The sequence below is a fragment of the Lissotriton helveticus genome, chromosome 10 (assembly GCF_964261635.1).
Source record: "Lissotriton helveticus chromosome 10, aLisHel1.1, whole genome shotgun sequence".
Taxonomy (NCBI): domain Eukaryota; kingdom Metazoa; phylum Chordata; class Amphibia; order Caudata; family Salamandridae; genus Lissotriton; species Lissotriton helveticus.
This window is the reverse complement of record NC_136071.1, coordinates 1,096,638,134-1,096,654,627: the sequence shown is the minus strand read 5'-3', so window position 1 is coordinate 1,096,654,627 and position 16,494 is coordinate 1,096,638,134. Positions and strand designations below refer to the sequence as shown.

General features: G+C 49.6%; 1 protein-coding gene across 4 annotated transcripts in view; it reads right to left on the bottom strand.

Moving 5' to 3' along the window:
- CLCN5 (chloride voltage-gated channel 5) overlaps positions 1-16,494 on the bottom strand; it is a 393,445-nt gene that overhangs the window by 66,561 nt on the left and 310,390 nt on the right. For all 4 annotated transcript variants that reach the window (XM_078663825.1, XM_078663826.1, XM_078663827.1 and 1 more), the window contains 3 exons: positions 2,337-2,524; positions 1,832-1,954; positions 1,361-1,567 (listed from right to left, as the gene is read on the bottom strand). In XM_078663825.1, coding sequence (XP_078519951.1) covers positions 1,361-1,567; positions 1,832-1,954; positions 2,337-2,524 — 518 coding nt within the window. The remainder of the gene's footprint in view (positions 1-1,360; positions 1,568-1,831; positions 1,955-2,336; positions 2,525-16,494) is intronic.

Genomic DNA, 16,494 nt, shown 5'->3' with positions numbered 1-16,494 from the left:
TTCTCACATCCCGTGACAGACCCTGGTGGTTCAGTCCTCTATAACCCAGCTGCTTTTGCTCTAGTGAAGTCTGGCACATGATGCAGCTGATGTATTTCCACAAGGAATACAAATGAAACAGCTACAGACCTGTGGTTCCTCTTTGTTATGAACTGGCCATACGTTTCTAGGCTCAACTGTTCTAGAGAAATGTGAAGACTTGGTCTAAGCACAGCAAAGATGGTTGCACTATGGTTCCTTTTTTGAGTATGGTTACCCAGACCGGAACTTTCATATAACGCTCAAGTGAGTAGTATAAGGATTATTCAAATGGAACCTAAACTACCTTCTAGGACAGTAACATCAAACTTCATGCATGCTGTGTACTCATTTAAACATCAGCAACCTCTAAGGTACTGTAAAATTAGCACAGTCAAAGTCTAGCAATCACTACTGTGTTTTTACCACTGGTTTACCAACATTCTAAGTGAAGTTCATAAATCTGTCAGTGACCAGCCTGCGTTTCGTAACATTAGGATGACACATGCCAGTAGCTGTACCCACCTACATGCTGCCAGACTAAGCTCTAACGTTGCCTTCATCAGGGGTAATTTCAGTTAACACTAAATAGAAGGCAAGAATACTTAAAATAACAATGAAATTGGGCCAGTCTCCTTAGCATAACTTAGGAAAACAGATAACATTGGTTGTAGATCACGAGCAAACCGTATATTTGTATAGCACAAACCTAGCCAAAAGGTAGTCAGTCACTGTTCAGGCTCAAAGGCAAAGGTACAGTCACTCCGTGACTGAAGGGGAATCTGGTTCTGAAACTGGTATGGTTACAGCCTTGAGATGTAGTGGTTGGTTTTCAATACTACATTTGGCTGTGTAGTGAAAAACATAAAAGTGATTAATATGGAATTGCAGCACTCTAAGGGGAGAGGCCACAAATGAGTCTGAGCGCAACCTTAAGTGAATATTTATATATAATCTGTCTTTGGCTGTGGAACTGGTTTTGCCCTGAGATCAAAGAGTCCAGAACAGGTTTTGTAGAGGTTACCCTCTACAACTAAGGGAGCCTCCAATTAGTACTGGTGAATCATGCGGCACACACCATTGATAGCTCTCTGGGCAATAGGAGCTGCTGAGTCCTAACTCAACCGAGAAAGAAAAGGCATGGTTGGCTCTACCAGGATTAAAACTTGTGACCTTTAAAATGTGCAGAAGTGCTAAATGCAGTGAGCTCGGTTACTGAACATTAGTAGCACACAACAGATTGAGCAAGGAGCAGTTCCTCACTGGTGCTGACCATAAACTATTCAGATCCCTCTGACAAATGAATACCAGCTGTACACAGATGTTGGCACATAGGCTTTACCTCTCTACGCTTGGCTTCATTCTTGCGGTACTTGGTGAAGAGGTGGCACAGAATGTTCCCGCAGCAACAAGCAACATGCACAAGGGGGCCCTCTTTGCCCAAGCTAAGACCAGATGAAACGGCAAGCACCAGAGTAACGGTCTTGATAAGCAGAGTCCATTTTCCTAAATAGCCCCGAATGATGAAACCACTTAAGATGGTTTTAATCTGAAAGGAGTTGAGAAAAAAAAAAGTTAGATTTCATCAAAGTACAGAACAGATACAGGCTGCTCAGCGAGGCTCATACTTTTATACTTAGGAGACACGTTTCAGATACAAAGACTGTGGTGGAGAATGATGAAGAATGGTCATAGAATGGTTTCAGAGTAGGATAATGCAATAGTTGTGTAGGAAAAAGAAAATTTGAATGTAAAAACACTGGAAGGCTCACAAAATATAAAATTGGTTGCAAAAGCAGACAATTTTACTTACTTCTGGAATTCCAGAGCCACATGCATATGGAGCGAACCACCGTACAAGGGACACCGCCAGTAAGGAAAACATCACCGCCCATAGTACATAGATAAAGTAGTTCAATATGTATGGAAACGCTCCCTAAATAAAAACAATACAAATAATAAACAAATTATAAATATCCACTTTTGCTTTAACAAAACAACAGTTTTTTTTATAAAAATATCTTTCACTCCATCTCCTGTGCATCATTATTCATAGAGTCTTACGAAGTGCCTGCACATAACATACTACTAAGGCTGCTCTCAAATAGCCTTTATATCAAGGTTTATTTTTCTATGAGAACGATTGATTCCTACTCCTACTTGCCATTCTAACAGAATTATAAACTAAACTACTGGGTTTGTTCCATCTGCAAGAACTTCTTGTGCGCTGAAGCATATTATAAATTATACATAAATGTTCCTATGCGACTATCTTGCCTACATAGTTGGAAATTTCCCTTCATAAGCACAGGAATCACCTCAGTCTGACCAATAACAAGCTGAGACCAACTCCTCCACTCAGAGCAGTTATTCCGGTCCTCGTAAGTCGTGTCACTGGAATTCCAACAGCAGTGCTCGCGGTTGAACCAGAAACCGGTTAGACAGACTCCCTCTTTCAGATCAGTCATCCAATGTGCTGAAATGTCAATCAGGCCTGCCAAAGCACCTATTGTAAAGAAACAAAACAAGCATTTGCAATGCAATAGGTCTCGCAGCATTCAAGTTTGAGTTATTGGCATTGTATATGACAATGTGTTGCATGAATTCTTTTGCAAACTCTGTATTGGCTGGTGGTGTTTGTGCCCGGTGAAAGCGTGCACTGACGGATGGTGGTGTTTGTGCCTGGTGAAAGCGTGCACGAACAACTTATGGTGTCTGTGCCTGGTGAAAGTGTGCACTGACGGCTGGTGGTGTTTGTGCCTGGTGAAAGGGTGCACTGGTGGCTGGTGGTGTTTGTGCCCGGTGAAAGCGTGCACTGACGGCTGTTGGTGTTTGTGCCTGGTGAAAGGGTGCACTGGCGGCTGGTGGTGTTTGTGCCCGGTGAAAGCGTGCACTGACGGCTGGTGGTGTTTGTGCCTGGTGAAAGCGTGCACTGATGACTTATGGTGTCTGTGCCTGTTGAAAGTGTGTACTGACGGCCGGTGGTGTGTATGCCTGATGAAACCATGTACTGATGGCTAGTGGTGTGTGTGTGCCTGTTGAAAGTGTGCACTGATGGCTGATGGTGTGTGTGCATGGTGGAAAAGCGTGCACTGACATGTTTAAAAGCAAAGTGCTCCATACTGCGATTGCTACAATAGTTAATTGTGGATGTGCTAACCATTGATGCGTGCACTGATGGCTGGTGGTGTGTGTGCCTGGTGGAAGTGTGCACTGCCAGCTAGTGGCGTGTGTGCCCGGTGAAAGCGTGCATTGACGGCTGATGGGGTGTGCCTGGTGAAAGTGTGCACTGACGGTTGGTGGTGTGTGTGTGCGCCTGGTGAAAGCGTGCACCGACGTCTGGTTCTGTGTGCGTGTGGTGGAAGCGTGCATTGATCGCTGGTGGTGTTTAAATAGCAACATACTTGGGTCCAGCATAAAGAGCACTCTTTTTAAACAGGCATTAAGAGTGAGACAGCACACAATGATCCAATGGTAATTACTAGTTGAAGGCAAATCGCATATAGAACATTAGGAACACTGCAATTCTTTACATTGATTCAGACGGTCCTTGCTGCATTCAGGACATTATCAAAAATCAGTCTGTTTCGTGAGAAGTAATACCTTACATCCTAAACAGCTGTTTTAACAGAATGTTCCCGACTTTAAAAAGAGAGATGCCTCAAACATTGGCAGGGAGGCAGCATCCTGAATTTAGGTTGTATGAATGTCACTTTATTGTTTAACTGAAAGAAAAAAGCTCAACTATAATAAACTCCTAGCCAACGCTGCAACACCATTCTGCCAGCTAAGCAAGCCGAGTAAGAAGGGATGTGCGGACTTCACCCGAAGGTGTCAGAGCGAATTCACAATAGAAACAGAACTGATACATGAGAACATTACTAGTGAACAAAATACAAAGGCAAACGTTACATTACATGAGGCAAAAGTGACAATGATAACAAACCGTGCCTTACACAGTGTGTAAGGCACTTTTTGTTATCTTAGTCTAAGCCCGCCTGATTCTATGAAATGGCGGCGGGACGCGGGACAGGCCTTTATCCTTTTCTTTCACTTTCCGTTCCGCACTTCCGCTGCCGCGTATGCGCGTGCCGCGTGCGTGGGGGGCGTGGGCAGCAGGGCTGGCTGCTGCTGAGTGGTGGTGAGCAATGCCAGGCAGCCCCAGGGCACGCACAACATCATGCGGGCCAATAAGCAGTAAGCCCCTGTGCGTGGCATATGGGGCGCGGCAGGCGGCGCGCATAGCCAAAGAAGAAGACAAGAGAAGAACAACGAAAACTACGAACTTAACTGCCTTCCAAGTCCAAGACAAAGCAGCCAGGCGCGCCCACGCTGAGCTGCCCTGTCCGATTTCCGAATCCGAGTCCGAAGACCAAGGTAAGTCACTCAGAGTCTGTCACTCCGTCTCCGTCACCGACCGGCGGGGCAGGGCTGCTGCTGGCTGCCTGCCTCCAGGCCTGCTGCGTGCACTAATTAGTTGCTTTCCTGTCGCGCATTTGCCTGCTTCTTATTTATGTCCTAACTTGTCACTCGTGTTTGTCCCTCCTATAGAACATGCTTTCTCGCTTCTGTACTTCTTTGCTCCCGGGGCCGCACTCAGTGTTGCTCTCTGTTCTTGCCTGTGTGCCGCTTCCCTCCATATTGGGTTCGCCCTTGCACTCAACCAGCCCCCCAACCCCTGTTGCTTCCTCGCCTGCTCCATTTGCCCTCGGCTGCTGCTGAAGAGAGCAAGCAGGCAAGCCTATATTATAATAGTTACAGTGCGCAACGCACGCCAGGGACGGATGGTAACGGGCCCCGGCCTATAAACATTAATTATGGTGCCGTGGTGCGCACGCCCTACCGGCCTGGCCGGAGCCTTTTTAAAATTAATTAAATAGTTGGTAGTGGTACGCACTGGAGGCGGGCCGGGTCTTCATAATTAAAATGGTGCACGGGAGTGGCGGCGCGTAGAGTAGTGCTATTTTTATTAGGTCGAGCTGACGTTAGCATTCATGCGAAGCATGAATGCTGTCAGCTCGACAACTAATGTGATCCGTTTTTAGGAGAGTGGACACCAAAGTGTTACGAGCGTGTTCAGTGCCGGATTTCACCTCGGGAGCGCGCAGCATTGTCTGCAGTGGCAGTGTCAGTTTCGCTTTTGTATTACTTTCGTTTTTTCCGAGGCTGGCTGAGGGTAGCTTGAAATGAACAGGCTTGCTTTGAACATCATGAGTAATTATTTCTAGCCGTCTTGTAATGAACATGCACGCTGGTATTCTTTTTAAAACACTTCTTTGTAAAGGCACATTTTTAATTATCGGAAGCATCACAGTGAATAAATGGGTCAAGCTGCTGGTTTATTTATTTATTATTTTGGCGTCATATTTACTTTTACATTTAAATGAGTGGCCCCCACCCCTCTGCATGCACGCACGCACACACAGGCGCACACACACACACACACATACACACTGCCGCCCTGCACCCCCTGCATACACACAGACACGCAAGCACGGAGCCCCACTCACCCGGACTTCTACTCGTCCCGCTCCGGGCTGCTCCCTCCGGCGTCAATGGGCACAGGGACACTGGCACTCATCTCCTTGGCTTCCCGGGCGGACGCCGGCTGCATGCAGGGCTCTCCTCTCTCTGCTCCGGAGCCTTGCGCCAGCCATTGCAGCCTGCCTCCTGGGAAGCTCCGGTCGCGGTCGACTTCCTGCTTCTGGTCAGGCCCCGCCTCTGTCTCGAGGAGGGCTGCCTGACTTCCGCCCAGCCCGGCCTGCTTTCGCTGGAACAGCCGCTGGACGATCAGAGCCATCAGACGAGCACAAGAGGTTTACGGTAAATGTCTTTTTAATTTTTTTTTTTATAAACACTATTACTAGCCTATGCACTGATTCTCTTATCCCATACCCGCATATGCTATCTCTCATCACGCATCTCACTATATGAGTGACATTTTGATAACGTATGAAACTTTTTGAGAGGCACTTCACTGCGAGTAGAAGGCGGCAGTTATGTCGTTGTAATAAAATGAATATAAGAAATAGATTCCTTTGTGCGTTACAGTAGGCACTTAGCTTTGTTCCCATTCAAGCATGGGTTTCCCCGGTCCAACATACAAGTGGCGATGACTAAAAATACAGGACTGCCTGAACAAATAAACTTTCAAACAACACAATGATTTTGGACTTTAAGCAAAAAAAACCTGATAGATTAGTTTTGTATAGCCCACTGTTAAACAGCGCCTTCACTGAGTGAATTTAATTGTCCTGGTGGCAGACACTCACGAAAGCTACACAAATGAAGCCTTTTTTCCTACATATTGCCCCTTTGTTTCTCTCTTCTCTGCTTTATATCAACCGCCTCAATACAATTTCTTTTCCCCTCTGCCTTTCTCTTCAACTCTTCTCTCATCTCCCTGCTCTCGCTCTCCCTCCCTACTTACACCCTCCCCTCTATCCACACCCTGTGATGTCGGCTTACAGGCCCTCTTGCCGCACATGGAATCTACCCGTCTCTCACTGAGAGTGACTATTTTAAGTGAAAGTCGATGACATTATGTAAGCCACTGGTTTTTAAATGCCGCAAACTTTTATCCCCCTCCTGTGATGTGAACCTTCTTTCGGGACGTGGTCGCCTATCGCCACCTGCAGGCCAAAACTGCAGGCCTCACACCCTCACTCACCCTCACTCACCCTCACACCTCCTCACCCTCACACCTCCTCACCCTCACACCTCCTCACCCTCACACCTCCTCACCCTCACACCGCCTCACCCTACCCTCACTCATCCTCACTCATCCTCACTCACACACCCTCACACACCCTCACACACCTTCAGACACCTTCAGACCGTCACACCCCCTCACCCCCTCACCCTTATCCTCACACACCCTCACTCACCCTCACCCCCTCACTCGCCTTCGCCCCTCACCCACCCTCACTCACACCCTCACCCACCTTCATACCCTCACACACCCTCATCCTCACTCACCCTCACACCTCCTTACCATCACACACCCTCACATCCTCACCCACCAACACACCCTCACCAACACACCCTTACCCTCACTCACACCCTAACACCCCCTCACCCCCTCATCCCCTCATCCCCTCATCCTCATTCACCCTCACACCCCCTCACCCACCCTCACACACCCTCATTCACACTCACACACCCTCACTCACTTTGACACCCCCCACCCTCACACCCTCACCCCCTCATCCTCACTCACCCTCACACCTCCTCACCATCGCATACCCTCACATCCTCGCACCCTCACCAACCCTCACACACCATCACTCACCTTCACACCCTCACACCCCCTCACCCTCACACACCCTCACCCCCTCACCCCCTCATCCTCATACACCATCCCTCACCCTCACACCCTCACTCACCCTTACACCCTCACACACCCTCACTCACCCTCACCCCCCTCACTCTCCCTCACACCCTCAGCCTCACCCCCCCATCACTCACCCTCACACCCCATCACCCTCACACCCCCACTCACCTTCACACCCCCTCACCTTCACCCCTCACCCCCTCATCCTCCTACACCCGCACTCACCCTCACACACCCGCACTCACCCTCACACACCCGCACTCCCCCTCCCACCCTCACTCACCCTCCCACCCTCACTCACCCTCACACCCTCTCACCTTCACCCCTCACACACCCTCACTCACCCTCACTCACCCTCACCCTCACACCCTCCGCCTCACACACCATCACTCACCCTCGTCACCCTCACACCCTCATTCACCCACCCTCACTCACATCACACCTCCTCACCTTCACACACCCTCACATCCTCACGCCCTCACTCACACCCTCACCCACCCTCTCACCCCTCACCCCCTCATCCTCACCCACCCTCACACCCCTCACACCCCTCACCCACCCTCACACCCTCACTCACCTTCACACCCTCACACACACTCACCCTCACACCTCCTCACCATCACACCTTCACATCCTCACCCACCCTCGCACCCTCACCCACCCTCGCACCCTCACCCACCCTCACTCACCTTCACCCCCTCATCCTCACTCACCCTCAAACCCTCATCCTCACTCACCCCTCACTCACCCTCACACCTCCTCACCCCTCCTCACCCTCACACCTCCTCACCCTCACACCTCCTCACCCTCACACCTCCTCACCCTCACACCTCCTCACCCTCACACCTCCTCACCCTCACACCTCCTCACCCTCACACCTCCTCACCATCACACCTCCTCACCATCACACCTCCTCACCATCACACCTCCTCACCATCACACCTCCTCACCATCACACCTCCTCACCATCACACCTCCTCACCATCACACCTCCTCACCATCACACACCCTCACATCCTCACACCCTCACTCACACCATCACACCCCCACACACACTCACCTTCACACCCCCTCACACCCTCATCCTCACTCACCCTCACACCTCACCATCACACACCCTCACAGCCTCATCCTCACCCACCCTCACACCTCACCATCACACACCCTCACTCACACCCTCACACACATACAACCACGCACACACACACAACCACGCACACAACCACGCACACAACCACGCACACAACCACGCACACAACCACGCCCAACCACACACCCAACCACACACATACAACCACACACATACAACCACACACATACAACCGCACACACACAACCGCACACACACAACCGCACACATACAACCGCACACACACAACCGCACACATCTATCTATCGCCCTGACCCTATCTATCGCCCTGACCCTATCTATCGCCCTGACCCTATCTATCGCCCTGACCCTATCTATCGCCCTCACTCAATCTATGGCACCACCACAGCATCACTCAGGGGCACCACAGCATCACTCAGGGGCACCACAGCATCACTCAGGGGCACCATAACATCACTAAACGCCACACCATCACTCAGCGCCACCACAGTATCAATCTGTGCAACCATTCAACAACAACTGGTTCAAATATGTTCTCTCAATGTTTCAAGCTTTATTACAAATGTCACAAAAAGTTGGTAATATTTCACTTCTGTTCTTGGATTTTCATCACAATAAAATACACTGAACATATTCTTCACAAAAGTTATTTACAAAAGTTTAAGATATTGCCATTATAAGTTACAATAACTTTTATTTAAGTATTAATTATTGAAAAAAATTAAAAGCCATTGTTATTTGTAATATCAATACATCTAAGTCACGTAAATACAAAACATGTTGCATTACAAATGCCTATAGGTGTCACAATTACAAAAGATAAAAGTATTGGCATTGAAAATGACAAAGCTATTAATTTCGCTATTTTGAAAACAAACACATAAATAAAAAATGTGTCATTTACAAGACCAATAGCTCAAACTTTCCTAATGCGAGACCTATTGCATTGCAAATGCTTGTTTTGTATAGTGGTCATTTTCCTGCAGTTTTGCTCTTTTAGACTACTGTAAATAAAATGCGCTTTTATCAGCCAACGTAACGGTGTTCAATGCATTGGTCTTGTTAAGATGAATAGCTAAAATACTAGATTGTTATTCCATCATGTTTTTAAATGTTCAGCATCACATGCTTACTTTCGTGAACTTTCTATGTACTTATGACATATGCATCATCGTTATAGTTGCTTCAGTCAAGGAAAAAATGCGTGTCTCTGCATCAGATGTTTGGTGATTAGCAGCTGTCCTAAGCAGGTGTTACAAAAGGAACCTTACATTATTAATCTAGTATGTTTGCACTCCGGAATTTTTCAAGCTAGCTCAGTTGGTTGATGCACCTGTTACAATGATGCAACTGCAACCTAATGGCCACTAGTTTGGAATCAAAGCAAGTTCGGCTCAGCATTTCATCCTTCTCATGCTGAGAAGATGAGCACCATGCCTCGAAATTGTTTGAACACCTTCTGGGGCCTAATCCATGTTTAAAATAAAACGTGTTCTAGCATCACTTCGTAATGGACATACACAGGTGATATTCACGTGGCTCCTTGCTCGTAGTGGGGAGTAGAATCAGGCCAAGCCCCTCTCCTGTGATAACAAAAACAACACTCGCAGGCAACAAAATACACATAAATGAGAGAGCTGGACCAAAAGCAGCAGAGTGCGGATCATCCTTCTCTTGCTCTGTCAGGGTAAGCTGCTGTCTGCTGAGCTACAAATGGGATCACATCTGAAAAGAACCCACCCGAGAGAGGAAGTGTAAACAAACACAGCGCGGTGTTATTTAGATTGATTATTGCAGTGGATTCTCGTGGATCGAATCGCTCTCTTGTAGTGGGCTCAGGTGCACCAATTATCCCTAGACACCTGCGACTGACCTCTGTCTTTTGGGGTCATGAGACGATGAGAGAGAGGCAATGTGACCTGTCATCACTCAAAGATCTCTAAGCAGTTGCAAGACCTGGCATCCTTGACGTGTTTTCCTCTGTCTTTTTGCTCTACCACCTGTATTTTTGATGTTATGCTGGACTTCTTTTTTGCTGTTTTATGTACTCCGTACACTTTACCACTGCTAATCAGTGCTCAAGTGCAAATGCTACCTCTGTAATTTTTAATTCTGCTGGGTTCTCCATAATTTGCATATTTGATTTACTGGCAAGTCCCTAGTAAAGTGCACTGTGTGTGCCCAAGGCCTGTAAATCAAATGCATCTAGTGCGCCTGCAGCAGTGATTGTGCCAACCATATAAGCACCCCTGTAAACGTGTCTCCAGCCTACCATTGCAGTGCCTTTGAGTACAGTTTTAAACTGCCAAGTCGACCTGGCAAGTGCAGTCTCTTGCCAGGCCCTAAGCCTCCCTTTTACTACATGTTGGACACCCCTAAGGTAGGCCCAAGACACTCCCAGGGGCAGGGTGCAGTGTATGTTAAAGGTGGGACATGTGTAGGTATGTATTACATGTCATGATAGTGAAATACTGCTAATTTCGTTCTTCACTATTGCCAGGACTAGCTCGCCAATAGGATATTATTGGAGCTGCCTTGTATGTTTGCTGACTAGGAACACATTTTAAACCTAGATTGAGGACAGATTCCTCATCCCTTGTCAATACTTTCGTGGATAAATTGACTACTGTCGATGGTGGGATTTCTATGATTTGTAAAAGTTTCTGCGCGCGGTGCGCTGTAGAGTGCGGGGCGCTGTAGAGTGCGGGGCGCTGTAGAGTGCGGGGCGCTGTAGAGTGCGGGGCGCTGCGTTGCACTGTAGAGTGCGGGGCGCTGCGTTGCACTGTAGAGTGCGGGGCGCTGCGGTGCGCTGTAGAGTGCGGTGCGCTGTAGAGTGTGGGGCGCTGTAGAGTGCGGGGCGCTGTAGAGTGCGGGGCGCTGTAGAGTGCGGGGCGCTGTAGAGTGCGGGGCGCTGTAGACTGCGGGGCGCTGTAGAGTGCGCTGTAGAGTGCGGGGCGCTGTAGAGTGCGGGGCGCTGTAGAGTGCGTGGCGCTGTAGAGTGCGTGGTGCTGTAGAGTGCGGGGCGCTGTAGAGTGCATGGCGCTGCGGGGCGCTGAGAGCGTGGTGCGCTGTAGAGTGCGTGCGCTGTAGAGCGCAGGGCGCTGTAGAGTGCGGGGCGCTGTAGAGTGCTGTCGAGCCCGGGGCGCTGTCGAGTGCAGGGCGCTGTAGAGCGCGGGGCGCTGTAGAGCGCGGGGCGCTGTAGAGCGCAGGGCGCTGTAGAGCGCAGGGCGCTGTAGAGCGCAGGGCGCTGCGGGGCGCTGTAGAGCGCGGGGCGCTGTAGAGCGCGGGGCGCTGTAGAGCGCGGGGCGCTGTAGAGCGCGGGGCGCTGCAGGGCGCTGTAGAGTGCGGGGCGCTGTAGAGTGCGGGGCGCTGTAGAGTGCGGGGCGCTGTAGAGTGCGGGGCGCTGTAGAGTGCGGGGCGCTGTAGAGTGCGGGGCGCTGTCAAGCCCGGGGCGCTGTAGAGTGCGGGGCGCTGTAGAGCGCGGGGCGCTGTAGAGCGCGGTGCGCTGTAGAGCGCGGTGCGCTGTAGAGCGCGGTGCGCTGTAGAGTGCGGTGCGCTGTAGAGTGCGGTGCGCTGCGGTGCGCTGTAGAGTGCGGAGCGCTGTAGAGTGCGGAGCGCTGTAGAGTGCGGAGCGCTGTAGAGTGCGGGGCGCTGTAGAGTGCGGGGCGCTGTAGAGTGCGGGGCGCTGTAGAGCGCGGGGCGCTGCGGGGCGCTGTAGAGCGCGGGGCGCTGTCGAGCCCGGGGCGCTGTAGAGTGCAGGGCGCTGCGGGGCGCTGTAGAGCGCGGGGCGCTGTAGAGCGCGGGGCGCTGTCGAGCCCGGGGCGCTGTCGAGCCCAGAGCCCGGGGCGCTGTAGAGCCCGGGGCGCTGTAGAGCGCGGGGCGCTGTAGAGTGCGGGCGCTGTAGAGTGCAGGGCGCTGTAGAGTGCAGGGCGCTGCGGGGCGCTGTAGAGCGCAGGGCGCTGTCGAGCCCGGGGCGCTGTCGAGCCCGGGGCGCTGTAGAGCGCGGGGCGCTGTAGAGCGCGGGGCGCTGTAGAGCGCGGGGCGCTGTAGAGTGCGGGGCGCTGTGGTGCGCTGTAGAGTGCGGGGCGCTGTAGAGCGCGGGGCGCTGTGGGGCGCTGTCGAGCCCGGGGCGCTGTCGAGCCCGGGGCGCTGTAGAGTGCAGGGCGCTGTAGAGTGCAGGGCGCTGCGGGGCGCTGTGGAGCGCGGGGCGCTGTGGAGCGCGGGGCGCTGTAGAGCGCGGGGCGCTGTAGAGCGCGGGGCGCTGTAGAGTGCAGGGCGCTGTAGAGTGCAGGGCGCTGTAGAGCGCGGGGCGCTGTAGAGTGCAGGGCGCTGCGGGGCGCTGTAGAGCGCGGGGCGCTGTAGAGCGCGGGGCGCTGTAGAGCCCGGGGCGCTGTAGAGTGCAGGGTGCTGCGGGGCGCTGTAGAGCGTGGTGCGCTGTAGAGCGCGGGGCGCTGTAGAGTGCGGGGCGCTGCAGAGTGCGGGGCGCTGCAGAGTGCGGGGCGCTGCAGAGTGCGGGGGGCTGTAGAGTGCGGGGGCTGTACAGTGCGGGGCGCTGTAGAGTGCGGGGCGCTGTAGAGTGCGTGGCGCTGTAGAGTGCAGTGCTATGTGATGTAGAATACTGTGTGCTGTAGAGTGGTGTACATTGTAGAGTGCTGTATGCCGCAGAGCGTTGTGTGCTGCAGAATGGTGTGTGCTGTAGAATGGTGTGTGTTGTAAAATAGTATGTGCTGCACTGCCCCTGAACCAGTAAGAACAAAAACGAAACTTTAAAACTGCAACAAAGTAGCACACTGTAGAAGCCTGTGTAAAACTGAAACTGACGAGGCAGGAGATGGGCTGTGCGGCTCAGAGGTCAAATCTCGGCCTGAAGCGCGTGGCACTTTGCAGTCCTCATTCCCCTGAAAGTAACAACATTAGTTGTCTCGCCTTAGACAGCAAAGCTTCGCTTTGCTTTCGTCTAGGCGAGACCTAAAAAAGAGAGAGATTAATATAAGAAAGGTCACAATTATTTCAATATAAGCTTTGACAATAATTAAAGTTTAATTAATTGAAAGTAATGTTGAACTTTGACAATCTTTTTCACTTAAAAGAAAAAGCCTTAAAGGCTATAAAAACCTAGTGACATGAGAGACGCACAGAGCTCTTCCATAAGTAGCTGCTAGAACACACCCAAGAAACTACATCATGATTTATAACAAAAGACTTTCTGAAAATCTTTAGGACAAACAATTGAGGGTGCCACAGACACAAAGCATAGATAAGTGCTTGAATGTTCGGAATCCGTTGGGTGTTTTAGCTTACAAAGAAACTACTTCTACCTAAAGTAGAGTAGAGATAGTGGACAGAGGAGTAATAAACATAACAGGTTTTGGGAGCTTTGGGAGGCATACTGACTGAAGCCAGTCCCTGCATGTCTTTTAAGGGTCTGTTACTGGTTTTTAAACTGGTCTATCTACCCACAAGATGGGCGAACCTATAATAAAGATTTTGTTGGCTATAGTGTTGCAGGTTGTAAGGCAAATTTGAGAAATGTATTCAGGAATATGGCACAATATTTTTGCAGTCAGATCACCACTGTGATAAACAAGCAGTTCAACTACTTTTTTACTACTAACTCCATGGGATTACAAGAGCAAACTCCATGGTCTGTTACCCATCTATGCTGCTGCTAACTCCAGATGAGAACAGTTAATCAAGAACAGTGAATAGGGAGGACCTTGGAGACGCTCACTGACCAATCCAACAAAAAGATAACTCTCTGACCATTTAGCACACACTCATGAAAGATATGCATAGGTAGAATTTAAGGAGGGGACATGCAGAGTGCGCGTTCGACATGTAGAAGACACATGTTGGGAAATTAGGTGAACAATGTTATTCCTGACATGTCTTCTCGGGCACAATGGCTGAAACTGTATAGCTATAAAATATTTTCCATGCCTGCGACTTGCCTAAAAAAACATTAGGATGGAGGAAGTCATTCGGGGTTTCCGATTTGTCTCTTCTGTTTGTCATATTGTAAGGGGTGTATTATTGGATGACAGAGGAGTGAAAGATCACCTTACTGTATGTGCCCTAAAACTAATACAAAACATTTTTTAAATGATCTTTACTTCTTCACTCCAGAACAAGTTTAGCTAATCATGTTCTGTAACACATTTCTTATTATAAGGTCTAAATGACTTAGAAGTGTTTCTAGGTAGAATATACCCTGATTACATATTAGTAATCATCATTTCTCTAAACCCTTATTGTCATTTATACCAGTCATTGCTTGTGACGAAAATCAAGTCAGACAGGAACAAAATTGAGGAAAATGCCGTAATTTCAAGTTTAGCCAATTCCGTTGGTGGCATAAAAAAATCTGACAATCTCAGTACCCTTCTGCCATACTCCAGCAAGACGAAAGTTAGAAGGTGAGGGCGAGATGGGTGGGTCAAAATGGATGGTACGAGGACTCTAAGGTCTAAGAATAATGAGGATAAGCAATAAGAAATTGGGGCGGTGCCTCTATGTCCTTCAATCAGTTGGTTCTTGTGAGGAGTACTCAAGCAAGATCGGAGTTTGGCTATAACCGAGACAAAAAGACATTATTACAAACAGAGTTCAATGCAACACTCACTGCTTCAATTAAAGTCTTAGGACTTTATGAAAGAATAACCAATATTCCCAACTTTAAAGTGCTTTTCATTAGTGACAATCCCTTGAAAACTGTAATGATGGGCAAAGGTATTCAGATACCCCGGTATCTGCTCTACATATTTGGCAAGAGAACACCCTTAACATCTGCCAGTGCTCTAGTAGACTTTCCTTAAATCTCATCTTGAAAAGGGCATATCACATATGGGATAGACCAGCGTTACTGTGGGAAGTAAGCATCTACTGTGACAGGGGTGTGCCTTTCTGTCCTTGCCCAGCAGCACCACAAAGGGCATGAACGATAAGACTAGCTTTTCAGCAGAAAATGAGGAACATAATACAGGTAAGACTATTATGAACTATCTAATGGAGTGGGAATCTTTGGAAGAAAATGTGGATCTCGCCGAAAAATCATCTTTTCCAACATAGACAAAAAGTCTTACATAACTAAGCTTGAATTCACCACCACCATGAAGATTAACTTCAATGTCAAAAATGCAATATCAACAGAAACCAGAGGTTCAAATGCATGTTTCTGTAAGCTTGCAGATCCAAGGTTTAATGTCACGGATGGGCTACAGGTCGAATCACAAGAAGAGTCAAAGAAACACTCTTAAACATGATGCCACAACCTGTCCAAGAATGAAAACAATGCAATAGCTCTGAACACGGCTTTCATCTCTTTCCAATCGGAAGAGAGTCTTTCATCCAGAGGCCGACAGTTCCTTCAACATGCCCCCTCAAAGGAATCTGTATCTATTGTTACAACTAAAGGATTCTCTCCAGCCAAGGGGTCCATTTGATTGCTGTTTCTGGCAGAAGAGTTGCAATTTCATCTTCTAGCCCTCCCGAAACACTGATGCGCTGATTTTCTCAAGTTTCCCGGAAGTAGTGGATTCGGCCTACAACAGGAAACATGGGTCTTCTTCAGCATAGTCAGACTGTGCTTCTGTAATTGGTGGCGTTGTCTAGTAAACTTTTCCAGGTCTGCGGAACTGGGACAATTGCTGTTGTTTTCCTGAAAGTTGTCACAAATATGATCATCATGATGTACTTTCGACAGCCTGGAAAACACGGACCGGACTTCCGTTTTTTCGGTTTTGCGGTAGGAGTGGCAGGAGCAAGGAGCGAGGAGAACGCGAGGAGAGCGCCGCTCCGGTACCTCTGCCCCCACGGCCCCCGCAGCCCCTACGGCAGCTGACAGCCTGGAGAGGGAGAGAGCGGGGTAGAGGTGAGCCGCGGCCGCACGGCGGCAAGAGGAGAAGAGCAGAGTGTTAGGCGCTGGAATTGAGCAGCCGCGATATCGCGGTACCGTGAGTAGCAAGCGGTCCAGAAAAACACTTCTCCCACTTGGTGCACGGCTGGGAGAGAGTTGGGGGGTGGGTGCCACGAG